At 45.0% G+C, this 14,035-nt stretch overlaps 1 protein-coding gene across 5 annotated transcripts in view; it reads left to right on the top strand.

Moving 5' to 3' along the window:
* RIF1 (replication timing regulatory factor 1) overlaps positions 1 to 14,035 on the top strand; it is a 63,241-nt gene that overhangs the window by 30,675 nt on the left and 18,531 nt on the right. For all 5 annotated transcript variants that reach the window (XM_075001959.1, XM_075001958.1, XM_075001961.1 and 2 more), the window contains 3 exons: positions 1,209 to 1,355; positions 11,129 to 11,228; positions 12,614 to 12,875. In XM_075001959.1, the coding sequence (XP_074858060.1) occupies positions 1,209 to 1,355; positions 11,129 to 11,228; positions 12,614 to 12,875 (509 nt within the window). The remainder of the gene's footprint in view (positions 1 to 1,208; positions 1,356 to 11,128; positions 11,229 to 12,613; positions 12,876 to 14,035) is intronic.

Raw genomic sequence — 14,035 nt, 5'->3', positions numbered from 1 at the left:
CATATTAAATATATATAGGATTTGGATAAACTGAAGAAATGGGCTGAGGTAAACAGGATGAAGTTTAATAAGGACAAGTGCAAAGTGCTCCACTTAGGAAGGAACAGTAGGTGTCACACATACATACAGAATGGGAAAGGACTGCCTAGGAATGAATACAGCAGAAAGGGATCTAGGGGTTATAGTGGACCACAAGCTAAATATGAGTCAACAGTGTGATGCTGTTGCAAAAAAGGCAAACGTGATTCTAGGATGCATTAACAGGTGCGTTGTGAACAAGACACGAGAAGTCATTCTCCCGCTCTACTCTGTGCTGGTTAGGCCTCAGCTGGAGTATTGTGTCCAGTTCTGGGCACTGCAGTTCAGGAAGGATGTGGAGAAATTGGAGAGGGTCCAGAGGAAAGCAACGAGAATGATCAAAGGTCTAGAGAACATGACCTATGAAGAAAGGCTGAAAGAATTGGGCTTGTTTAGTTTGGAAAAGAGAAGATAGCAGTTTTCAAGTATCTAAAAGGGTGTCATAAGGCAGAGAAAGGGAACTTGTTCTTCCATGCCTCTGAGGATAGAACAAGAGGCAATGGACTTAAACTGCAGCAGGGGATGTTCAGGTTGGACATTAGGAAAAAGTTCCTAACTGTCAGAGTGATCAAACACTGGAACGAATTGCCAAGGAAGGTGGTAGAATCTCCATCACTGGAGATATTTAAGAAGAGGTTAGATAGATGGCTTTCAGGGATGGTCTAGAAAGTGCTTGGTCCTGCCATGAGGGCAGGGGGCTGGACTCGATGGCCTCTTGAGGTCCCTTCCAGTCCTACTCTTCTTTGATTCTGTATTTGTGTGGTTTAAGGTTCTCTTAGCTTTTTGTTGTATCTTGACAACAGAAGAGCAAAACTTGGAACCACAGGGTTTCTTATCTATGCACAAATGTTTAGATTTTAAAGCATTAAAATTTAATAGAAATGTGAAAAAGGTTTTCCTGTTAGAAAATGTAGGTGAGATTTCATTTACTGTGGCACAGTCCTATTTACAGATAGAGAAAGGAATAATAAAAAGACAAAATCAAGATTAGACTTGGTGGATCTTTCACCTTGTCTCAGGAAGAATATCAACTAGCTTGTCCAATTTGCCTTCTGACAGGGGATTGCACAATTTTTTTTCTTTTCTGTTTTGATTTTTGTGTGTTTAACTTTATATTTTGATTGTTAAAGCCCACTATGAAGTCCTTACTGCGCACATGGTCAGAGCTATATAGAACATTTGCTCGTTGTGCTGCTTTAGTGGCAACAGCAGAAGAAAACTTATGCTGTGAAGAATTGTGTGCCAAAATAAGTGGACTAGAAGATGAAACACTATTAGTAAGTATAAACCAAAATATTAAATTGTACAGAACTCCTACTGGTGCAGTATGAATATGGAAAACCACTCCAATTTTAACTGTTGTATTGCATTTAGTCAGATAACTAAATCCTTTGTAATAAGCTTAGTCAAATATAAACATCAGGCGTTGGATTATAAAGGTAAAGTCTATACTACTCTGGAAGATATGATTCTGGCACATCCGGGCATATGTGAGCTACTTTTGATGGAGCTAGCACATGAAACAATGGCACTGTAAATGTGGCATCACATGCTTCAGCCTAGGCTAGTTGCTTTTTTTTTTAACAATAAACTGATCATAAACTATACCAAATAGTATGCTACAGTCAGAAGTGTTTACATAAGTGAAGAACACTTAATCCTTTTCATACAGAAATTAGGAGCTGATTCAGAAGCTTTTTGAAGTAATGCCCACATGAAAAAAAATTACAGACATTGTTTCTATAATGCATTGTTTCAAATATCAGGTGTTCAGTAAATGGCCAGTTTTGGACATTCCGGCAACATTAGGTATACAGTTAACAAGCATTTTTGTCTAATACCGATGGCTTTTTCATGAAGTGAAGGCTCTGCAGCCTAATACTGTTGATAAATACAGTTCATTAAACTTGAAGTTGTAAAATGAGGGCTCTTCCAGCAAAACCAAAATAGAATTTTATAATAGGAGAAGTTCCAAGAGCTTGTCTACACGAACATTTTCTCTGTAGCTACATGGGGTGTGACTCTTTCCTACACTGCTTGCTGCAGACTAGTTGTCCGTGTAAATGGACTGCTAACTGTTGATGCGTGTTAGTGGTTCATTTATATGCTTTGATCTAGTCCTTTTATGAACTATGTGGACAAGCTGTAAGTTATCAAAGTAATGTGATTCATCCTTATGCTTCCATCCTGCTGAACAGATATATAGAACTTTACACAAAGGTGCACAGGAGACTTTGAGGCAATTTCAGTTGACTAAATCAGGACACTCATTAACTATGCAAATATTGTATGATTGTAAAACTGCAACTGATACACTTGGATTTGGGCCTTTTGTACTGAAGTATAGTAACACATGGAACTTGCCACGAACATGTTAGAAGGTAATACGATCAGCTTTATTTAGCAGTCTAAATCCACTGATACCGTTTACATATGTGGAATGTCAGTAACACAGATGAAGATTGTTAGCCTTAAACCTGAACTCTCCTACTGACCATTTGTCTATGTGTAAAATAAGGTTAGGAAGACTGATCAGTTTCTCAGGTAGGTAGCCCAATCAACAGATAAGGCTATTAGCATCTATTTTTGCTAAACTAGCTAGCTTCATGCTGGCTATTCCTACTGTGTTTCAGCTCGTTCTCTGGTTATTCCTGAGGGGATTCTGCATGCCTGCAGAAAAGTCTCCTCCTCACTGGCAGATTTCGCACATTTTCTTGTGGAAAATGGCAGGAAAGCAAAGTAGCCGCATTGAGGAGGGAGGCATCATGCCCTTCTCCCCCAGATAGTCAAAGCATGTAGGGCTCACAAGCATATGTGCCACTGGCCTGCTCATTTCTGCAAGCACAGAGCTGAATGTGCCCCGGGTTGGGATGAGTAAGGGAGGGTGTAGGAAATGAGATTGTAGGAAGTAAGAGGGGGGAGTGGAATGTGGTCATGCAGGAAAAGGGTAGGGAAATTGTGTGGGGGAGAGGGAGACTGGCATGCAGCATCCCTGCTGCAGCAGCTGGGACTCCCCAACAGTTAAGCAGACCCACCAAATGCTCATCCTGACAAGCCTTACCCCCAGGCAACTGAACCTCTCTAATGAGCTCATCAGACTGTGCTCCCACGCAGATCCCCAACCATCTGCACCTGGAGCCTCCATTCCCCAGCTCTACTCCCTCAGCACCTCAACCCACCCCCCCCCCACCTGTCTTCACTGAGCTTGCAGATTAGTGTTCTGTGTAATTTCTCCATGCATCACCAGAATAATTGTATTATGTGCACCAAGGCATGTGCAGATGTGCACCACTAATAGAAACACATGCTGCCCACAGTGGGTGGCCATGAGCACTCTTCTGATTGGCTGGGTTGCTCCTGAATCTCTCCTGGGCGCCTGCCCAAGTGCACAGCTTACAGGGAATGTTGCCCTGAACTCCTCCGCCCCAAACCCCATCTCTCCAGATCCAGCCTCCCCACTGAGTGCCAGCCACCGTCATTTGGCTCTCCTGCAGAGTGCCATTGTCATGCACCTGGGGAACATTCCCCGCCAATCTCCAAGCTTCTGTTCATCCAGATCGCCTACTGAGCCACTCACACCTAGATTGTCCCGTGCAGAAACCTCACACCTGAATCCCCCCCACAGTAAGCCCCTCCATACTTGAATCCTGCTGAGCTGTGCCTGCCCAGCCACCCCTAGCACAGAGGGGTTGGGCACCTGGGGTTTCTAGGGTAGATCTAGCAGTTGTATTGTGTCAGGATCAGGTGCAGTTTCGTTGTTGAATCCCTGTACTTGAGGAGGTAGGGACTTCAGGATGGTCTACCACCTCAACTCGGCAAGTGGCCTCTGCTCCCCAGTGGTGTGCTGGAGCCACATTTTCAAAGTTTTACTGAATTTTAAAATATTCTGTGCATAGCTTTTAATTTTTGACACACAATTTTTTGGTACAGAATTTCCTCAGGAGTAAAAGGTTTATTAAAAACAAGAAAGACAGGCAAAACGGGCCCACCAGTTTGTGTATATGTTAATATATACTAAGTTGTCATAAAATTTTAACTTTCTAATTTTAACTGTATTTTGTTAACCAAATTTTGTTCAAATACAGCCGAGATCAAGCCTGAGAAATTCAGCTATAAGATTGTAATACTATGATAAACTTGTCACTTGATGTTAAACTCCCCCTAGGTACTACTGCATATTTTAATTTGAGGGCAAGAACTCTTGCACGTAACTCTTATGTTCCATAATAGTCACTGCATGTATACTTATTTAAATTGAAGAACTTCAAAGTAAAAATTCTGTGAAAGGTGAACAACTTTGGTACAACTACTTGAAACAGCGTAGTTCTTCAAGTGATTGCTCATGTCCATTCCAATTTGGGTGTGCGCCAAGTGCATGCCCAGTTGCCGGAAGCATTTTTGCCCTAGCCGATAACCTTAGGGTTGGTGTGGCGCCCCCTGGAGTGGCACCCGTATGGCCACCCACATATGCACTGCCTGACACCCCCACCCCTGCTCAGTTCCTTCTTGCCGCGCTGTCGGTTGCTGGAGCTCCCTCATTGTTGAGAGTTCGCTGGTAGCCTTTGTTTTAATAGTTATCTTCGTAGGTAAATAGTTCCTCTTAGCCCCTAGTGACCCAAGGTGGGTCTCTAACCCCCTCGGCACCAGGGGATGCCTGGCTCCCCGGGGTTTAAAAACTGTTCAAAATGTGGCAAACATATGCCCAAAAGTGACCTGCATAGGGCATGTTTGAGTTGCCTCGGTGAGCCTCACCTCCTGGAACGCTGCTCTATTTGCAAGGCCTTCAAGTCGAGGACTTTAGAAGATAGATAGAGCTCAACAGCTGAAAGTTCTTCTAATGGAATCGGCCTTGCGCCCGGACATTTCCCCGGCGGGAACTCAGAGCGCCACATCATCAGTGCAGAGCGCTCTGGCACCATTGGGCCGTCAGAAAGTTCTCAGTGCCTAGCACCTCCCAGCACCATAAGAGCCAGTCCCTGGTGCCTTGTAAAAAGAGAAGACGGGACCGGGGTCGATCCCAGGAGAGAAGAAGGCAAAGACAAGCTTTGGGGGAGTCCGCCAGATCGCACTGTGAGCCGGGTCATGAAGTGTATGCGTCAACTCCAGTGCAAGGCGGGAGCTTGCGCTCTCCCAGGCTGCCCTCAATGCCACAGGCCTTTAGCGCTGCGCGAGGTCTCCTGCAAATTATGGTGCCACCACAGACGTCGCACCAGGAGCCTTCATCGCCTGTTCCAGGCATCTGGTCAGGCTCTAGGGACCCCGGCATGGTTCCTGACGCCAGTGAGACCCCAGCAAATGGTTGCCTCCCTCGGTGCTGTGCAGAGTGCGCAGGAACTGGCAGCAGCTACAGGACCCTCGTCACCACCATGGTTATCGGCATCAGAGTCCGCGTTGGAGTCGGACTCGTTTTCCTCCAGCTCGGCTCAAAGTGGGAGTACAAGGTCATCCCGATGCAGCAGGCACTGACACCACTCCCGACGCCCCTCAGAAAGGGAGTGGCAAATGCTCCCCCCCTAGGGGCACCACAGTGGCCTTTCTGGACCCTGTGGGCGAGCCGCGAGGCACAAGGCAGGATGCAGGACTCCCGTTCAGGGTGCCTGGCACCCCTCAGGTGCCAGGATTGGCACTGACCACTGCTTTGACAGCCCCGCCGAGAGAGCAAGCAGAGTCATCAGCAGTGGCACCGACATGGGCACCTGTGCAGTTGGAGGCAACCCAAGCACGGGCACTGCTCCTGCAGGCACCAGGAACTGTGGTGCAGTGGGCACTGGCACCAACAGAACTGGTGCCGTCCCAGTTGCAGAGTGGCCACATCTTCATGGCGTCATACCAGAGACCACTAGAGGCCCTTCACCCCAGGCACCGAGCACGACACCACATACCACGATGCTGGGGACTCAAATGGAGCCAGTGGGCTTAGAGGGTGTGATGCCCTCATCTTCGTCCTCCCCAGATGAGGTGTTAGCTGGATCCTCTGCATCCCGGTACTGGAGGATGGAGGAGCATACCAGCAGCTGTTGAGGAGGGTGGCCCTGAGTCTGGGGGTGCAAGCAGAAGAGGTTAGGGACGAAGTAGACCCTGGTAAAAATATCCTCAACGTCTGGACCGTGCAGGGTAGCATTGCCCATTTATAAAGACAATTGCCAACACAGCTAAGACAGTGTGGCAAACCCCAGCCTCAGCCTTGCCCGTGGCTAGGAAAAATGAATGCCAGTATTTTGTCCCAGCCCAGGGAAATGAACATCTGTTCACCCATCCTCCCCGACTCCCTTGTCATGGATGCTGTGAACAGTAGGGAGGGGCAGGGGGTTCAGGGGCCCTCCCCTAAAAACAAAGACGCCAAAAGACTAGGCCTGTATGGTACTAAAGTTTTTTTTTCTCTACAGGTGGCTTTCAGTTGAGAATTGCTAACCAGCATGCCATGGTTAGCAGGTATGCATACAATGTCGCCAGCTCTATGGACCGGTTCGCCGAACTGCTCCCGCCAGACACTAAGTCAGAATTTACGGTTCTGGTAGCAGAGCAGAGACTCGTATCTAGAGCAGCACTGCAGGCTGCCCTAGATGCAGCTGATGCGAACACCAGGGTCATGGCCTCTGGTATAGCCATGAGAAGGGGGGCATGGCTTCAGGTCTTGGGACTCTCACAGGAGGTGCAGCAGTCCATTCAGGACCTCTCTTTTGAGGGCTCCTCCCTATTCTCAGAAAAAACTGACAAGAGACTTCATAGTATGAAGGACTCACGGACCACTCTACACTCACTGGGTCTGTACACACCAGCGACCCAGAGAACACATTTTACCCTGAGGCCCCAGTTCAGACAGTTCCCACAACAGCAATGAGATGGGAACAGGAGAAGGGGCTGTCATAGCAGAAAGCGTCAGGGTCTCCAGACACAGGGCCAGAGCCACTCTAAACCCCCCTCGCGGTCTAAACACCAATTTTGATGGGGTGGTCAGGAGTGATACATCGGCCACCCCCACGGTTCCAGCTCAGTGCTTATTTTTATTCCGCCTGTCCCCATGCTACCATGCATGGTGCAGCATGACTTCAGACCAGTGGGTCCTCCACATGGTAGAAAAGGCATATGCCATCCAGTTTTCTTCTTACCCCCCACCCGCCCCTCTTCAGGGACCCCTCTCACGAGATGGTTCTCAGGCAGGAGGTAGGAGCCCTCCTTCAAAAGGGGGCTATCGAGGAAGCTCCCCAGGAATTCTGGGGACAGGAATTTTATTCCCACTATTTCCTAATCCCAAAAGTGAAAGGGGGGCTCTGGCCAATCTTGGACCTGTGAAACATGAACTAATTAGTGAAAAAGATAAAGTTTCGTATGATATCCCTGGGCGTAATTATCCCAATGTTGGAATGAGGGGACTGGTTTGCCACTCTTGACTTAAAAGATGCATATTTCCATATAGCAATATATCCGCCTCACAGAAGGTTCCTCCAATTTGGGATAGGAAAGGACCATTATCAGTTCATGGTCCTTCCGTTCAGACTCTCAGCCCTGAGAGTCTTTACCAAATGTATGTCGGTAGTGGCAGCCGCCTTATACAGGCAGGGAGTGCACCTGTTTCCTTACCTAGACAACTGGCTGATCAGAGGTCGGTCACAGAGACAGGTGTCAAGACATGTACAGCTGATAAGAAAAATGTTCGACCATGTTAGGCCTCCTAGTAAACAAGGTGAAGTCTGTGCTAGCCCCGACTCAAGTCATGGAGTTTGTGGGTGCGCGACTAGATGCAGAGCAAGCCAGGGCCTTTCTGCCACAGAGCAGGGTCCAAGCTATGGCATCTTGCGTCCAAGACCTAATAAGGTTCCCAACCACAACAGCCAGGGGATTTCTCAGACTGTTGGACCACATGGCGGCATGCACGTTCATAGTCCAGCATGCCAGGTTATGAATGCGACCTTTTCAGCTGTGGCTCGCATCAGTATACAGACCTGTCAGCGACAACATAGCCAAGTTAGTCGCAGTTCCCCCAAGAGTGTTGATGGCATGACACTGGTGGCTAGAAGCTGGGTCAGTCTGCATGGGAGTGCCCTTCAATCCGCCGCAACCCTCCCTCGTCCTAGTCACAGATGCCTCAGACCTGGGCTGGGGGGCATACTTGGGGGACTGCCAGACGCAGGACCTGTGGAGCAAGACTGATACTCAGCCCCACATAAACGTGCAGGAGCTCAGAGCAATTTGGCTGGCGTGCGAAGTATATCAGAACAAACTGAGGGGGCAGTGTGTTGCGGCAATGTATGGCAATGTACTATATAAACAAACAAAGGGGTTACACGCTCGTTACCCCTGTGTCTAGAGGCCCTCACGCTTTGGGACTTCTGCATCCAGCACCAGATTCTCCTGATGGCGTTCTACCTGCCTGGGGCTCACAACTCCCTAGCAGACCGCCTCAGCAGGTCCTTCATGGACCACAAGTGGTCATTACACACTGAAGTACTTAATTCAGTTTTCCAGAGGTGGGGGTGTCCCCAGGTAGACCTCTTTGCCACTCATCTCAACACAAAGTGCAGAACATTCTGCTCTTACTAGAACCGAAGTCCAGGCTCTTGGGCAGACACCTTCATCATTCGTTGATTGGGTCCATTGCTGTATGCCTTCGCACAGATACAGCTCATCTACCAAACACTGTTGAAAATTCAGTCAGACCGAGCATCAGTTATCCTGGTGGCCACAGCCTGGGCTCGACAACACTAGTACTCGACCCTCTTGGAGATGTCCACTCACATCCTGGGGGGTGCTTCCACTGCGCCTGGACCTGCTGACTCGAGGAGGGGACACTGCAGCACCCCAGTCTCCAAGCACTGCATGTCACAGCATGGAGGCTCCATGATTGAGACCAGTTGAGCTGGCCTGCTCCAAACCTGTCATGGAAGTATTGCTGAACAGCAGGAAACCCTCTACGAGGGTAGCATATGTAGCCAAATGGAAAAGGTTTACCATATGGGCCACCCAAAAGGGGATGTCCCCGGGAGAGGTCCCAATACCATGTATCCTAGACTACTTACTGGCCCTAAGCCAGACAGGGCTGTCACTGTCCTCCCTAAAAGTGCACTTGGCAGCCATTTTGGCATTTCACCCAGGGGCCAGGAGGTCCTCAGTCTTCTCAGACCCGGTGGTAAAAAGGTTCATGAAGGGAATGGAAAGGGTCAAACCACAGGTTCAGCCCCCCCTGCCATCATGGGACCTTAATTTGGTTTTGTCTAAGCTGATGGCTCCCCCATTTGAACCTCTCACCTCCTGTTCTGTGTTGTTCCTTACCTACAAGGTGGCATTCCTGGTGGCCATTACCTCAGCCAGAAGGGTGTCAGAGCTCAGGGCCCTGATAGTGGACCTACTTTATACGGTGTTCCACAAAGACAAGGTCAGGCTGAGACCCCACCTGGCATTTCTGCCTAAGGTGGTCTCCCTTTTCCACATTAACCAAGACATCACCTTACCGGTGTTTTATCCAAAGCCCCATGCCTCCCCTGGGGAGCAAAGTCTACACACCTTGGATGTCCAGAGGGCACTGGCCTTCTATGTGGACAGGACCAAACCCTTCCAGAAGTTGCAGCAGTTGTTTGTTGCAGTGACAGACAGGATGAAGGGGCACCCAGTCTCCTCTCAGCGGATCTCCTTCTGGATAGTGGCCTGTATCAGAGTGTGCTACAAACTGGTGGGGGTTCCTCCTGCCCCAATCAAGGTTCACTCCACTAGGGCACAGGCATCCTCTGCAGCATTCTTAGCCAAGGTCCCTATCCAGGACATCTGCAGAGCAGCCACTTGGCCCTCCATTCACACGTTTGCAGTGCACTACACAGTTATGCAGCATGCATGGGGAGACACTGCTGTGGGCAGAGCTGTCCTGCACTCTTTTTGGCCCCAACCCTGCCTGCTAGACATTGGCTTGCATTCACCCAAATTGGAACGCACATGAGCAATCACTCGAAGAAAAGACAGTTACCTGTTCTGTAAGTGGTGTTCTTCAAGATGTGTCGTTCATGTCCATTCCAAAACCTTCCCACCTTCCCCTCTGTTGGAGTAGCCGGCAAGAAGGAACTGGGTGGGGTGGGCAGTGCATATATGGGCAGCCATACAGGTGCTACTCCAGGGGGCGCCGCACTGACCCTAGGGCAACCGGCTAGGGCAAAAAAGCTTCTGGCAACTGGGCATGCGCTTGATGCACACCCAAATTGGAATGGACATGAGCAACACATCTCGAAGAACACCAGTTACAGAACAGGTAACTGTCTTTCATTTTTGAGCCAATAGGATAGCTAGAGGGACATGCTGCTCTGTTAAAGTTAGTGTTACTATTATTAGTAGGGATGTCAAAAGAATTAGCTGGTAAAACGCTAGTGCTTAACCAGCTAACCATTTTAACACGGGGTCACTGCGTCTGTGGAACTTGCTACCTGGCCTGTAGCCCCACAGTGGCTGGGAATTCTCTAGCCTGGTGTGCCTGGCCATCAAGTGAGGTCACTGATAAGGGCTGGTTCAATGTTCAACATCCCTACCAATTAGCAATTGATTGATCAGATGCCATTTGAATTTACTTTGTGGTATGCCTTTTTATGCAGCTCTTATTGCTATGTTTATAATATTTTAACCCAAAATTTGCTGTTAGCATGACAGTCCTACATCTAGCTGCAAAATGCAATATGCTAAAACATTTCATTGGAATGAGTAGCTCTAGATTTGTAATTGTTGCTGTTCCTTTATAAATTTCTTTCATTTGAAGGTATTTCTGATAATGTGGTGTTGAGTTGTTTAGTGATACATGTGATAAAACTAAAAGGCTGGATTTTCAGCTTGTGCAAATCTGCTTGAGTGAACTTAGTGCAGGGATGCTGACTTACACTAGCTGGTAACCTGGCCCTAATTATTTTTTCCTTGCAACTCAAAATTGCGTTGGTCTCCTTGGAAGTGTATTATATGCCAACCATGTATCCTGATTGCTATCCATAATTATTACAAGGTCTCTTAAAAATACTGTTTCACATTTTTCTCTCCATGACTTAGGCTTTGCTAATGATTTTTGCTTTTATTTCCCCCTCAGAACCTGTCTGTGGTGGATGGTCTCACCCATATTGTATCAGTTATGGTTGACTGCATCAACTTTGCACCATATGGTACTAAATATCAGCCAAAAAATAGATGTAAGAAAGATTTATAATAATTGGATTTGTTTTGTGATTTCAAAAAGTAAACAGGTTGAAAACTAGAATTGCAACTGATAAATTAGGTAGTGTATATTCTTGAAGAGTCCTTCTTAAAGGGATTTTTCTTAGCAGCTGAGTCCAGGATTTTCTAAAATAGGAGACTAAAATTAAGCTCCTAAATCCAGACTTAGGCACTTAAGTTGGTTTTGGTTTTGTATTTGGCTTTTTTTCCCCTCTTGTTCCAAAAATATTGAGTGTTTAGCAGCTCCCATGTGAAAATCAGGGTATGACACTAGCTATCTTTTACCTGTTCAGTGGGTTTTTGACAACATTAACATTCTTTAAATTTGAAAAATTTAGTTGTAGCTTTAATTATGGCTTCATTTTTTTTTAAGTCTTAAATTTACTGTGGCATTTGGTTTTGTACCAGTCCAGAAACTCACTTGCTTTTTATATTTCTTTAAAATAGATTAAAATAGCAACATTTTATTATTGCTCTACATTTTGTAGTTTTAGTTTAATATATAATCTGCCCTGAAGAATTTATACATTAAAGCAGTCAACTTTCAAACACAAAAGTTACTACATGTGCAATTTTTCTTAACGGTGCTGGACCTGAAATGGGGTTATTTCCTTTTAGCAGCTTTGTGTCCCAGGTTGCTGATCCAAAGTCCTATGGTAGTGAAATTGTTAACTTCATTTCATATTGATATATAAATACAGAAGATATTGGGCACAGTGTTACTGGTTGTCCTGTTTATAGTCATTAAAATTGGAGTAAAAAACAAAAATATTTTAAAAGATGTAACCTCAAAGGGAAATTGATTTGTTTTTAACTGTAGCATCAGGCTCATTGCACACACTTGAGTAATATCTTCTAAAACACACAAGTGTTTGGGAATACTCCGCAAGTAGTAGCAGTACTAGTTAGAGTTGAACATAAATTATATTCCCCTTGAAATAATTTGATATAAACTTTTATTCAAAATTTTCCAGTTTTATCTAGCATTGAATTACTAGTCCACTTTAATAAATTTATCAGAATCTGTTTTTCTACAGTTTGAATTTGGGTTTGTAACACCCCCAGTATTAAAGCTCCTGCATCAGTTCCAGGTCATAAGAGTGGATGAATGGCAAATTGGAATTAAATCTACAGCAGCTGCACTAATTAGAATGTTTAGTTGTTAATCAAATCCTCTATAATTAACTGTTTGTTTAAACTGATGAGCTACCTTAGGAGTCCAAATGTGCTATTGATTATTGTCCTGGACTATTTCATTAAATTTCTATACTGTTTTATTCTCATATTGATTTGAGTTTTATGTAAAGCAGAAGGGAAGGTTTAAGATCATTGTCTCTAACAGATTTGTGTTTTAATTTAGCCCCACAGACACCTACAGATTGGTCTAAGAAGAAGAGGGAACCTCTTGGAAAGCTGACCTCCCTCTTTAAACTTCTAGTGAAGTTGATAAGCTCTTTCCATATGCTCAGTTCCAAAGATACCCAGTCAGAAACATTGATTTCAGTTGGCACTTCACTTATTGCTATTCTTCACAACATCATTAGCCATATTTCTTCACCTTCAGTGATCAGAACTATGTTTACAACTTTGTCAAAACCACTTGCATTGTTTTATGAAACAAAGTGAGTATTTCAGAAATGTTGGGAGATCTTTTAGATAAATGTATGTTGTAATATACCTACATAATGATTAAACTGTGGCATCTGCAGCACACCATATTAAAATATAGCTGAAAAGCTTCTGTCTTATGGGGCATTGTGTGCACAATTCCTGCTTAGTTGTGGTATTTGAGGGCATCTTATACCTTGTAGAATTCAGTGTGAATAGCACATATCAAATTTGAATTTGTGAAAATTGGATGCACAACTACTACTAGAATATTGGTAACCTGTTTTCTGAAGACTCTCTCCTTCAGAACCACAGTATTCTTTCACTGCAGTTACGTTGATCGTAAACTGTTGAACAGTGAGGGATTCTGCATAAAGACTAGCTAGTAATAGGTTTGATTTGAAGGTTGTCTTTAAAAAAACAAAACTAAGTAAAAAGCAGTTCTGTGTGAGAAGCAACCTTTACTGCTTCCCAAGGTCATGTTTCCCATGCTGTATAATAGTGTCATTCCTCCAGAATGAACTGTGTCCACTTCAGCATCCCTATCCTATTTCACCATTTAACACTCACTTTGAAAATTTTACTCTGAATTTTGTTTATCCAGATCACCTTTAACATTAGTACATTTATTCAAAATACAAGATTCTGCATAAAATAGCATTTATAAACTGATCTTTTTTAATGTGCAGATATCACAAATTTTGCAGTTGTCTTATCAACAGAAGAGAGTTGAAATTTTTCTTTAAACAAACTGCAATAGCAATATATATTATCTTAATCCATTTTAAAACTTTATAGCAGACCATATAGAGAGAAGCGAAAGAATGTCTTGCTTTCCGTTTCTTCAGTACACAGTTACATGGGTTAAGTACCATTAAGATTGGCAGAAAATGGATGGGTTTTGTTGCAAGAATAAGAAAACCAAGTTCCTACTTGTGTATGATTTGAACTTAAGTAAAAGCATAGAAAGTTTACACTGCAGGAAATTTTGCCTAAAGGTACTGAAATATTTGTGCAATGTTTGTTTCATTGTATTTCCCAGAGGCTCTAATCTGAAATACTGTCTACAAAGCAGATTTATTTCAAAATAAGCTCTTCTGGAGTAGTTTATTTTGAAATAGCCCCTATTCCCTGTCTGCTCAGCTCCTATTTCGAAATGCCTGCTTTGAAATGG

This window comes from Carettochelys insculpta, chromosome 8, assembly GCF_033958435.1.
Source record: "Carettochelys insculpta isolate YL-2023 chromosome 8, ASM3395843v1, whole genome shotgun sequence".
Classification (NCBI taxonomy): domain Eukaryota; kingdom Metazoa; phylum Chordata; order Testudines; family Carettochelyidae; genus Carettochelys; species Carettochelys insculpta.
This window is presented reverse-complemented; position numbering and strand designations above follow the sequence as displayed.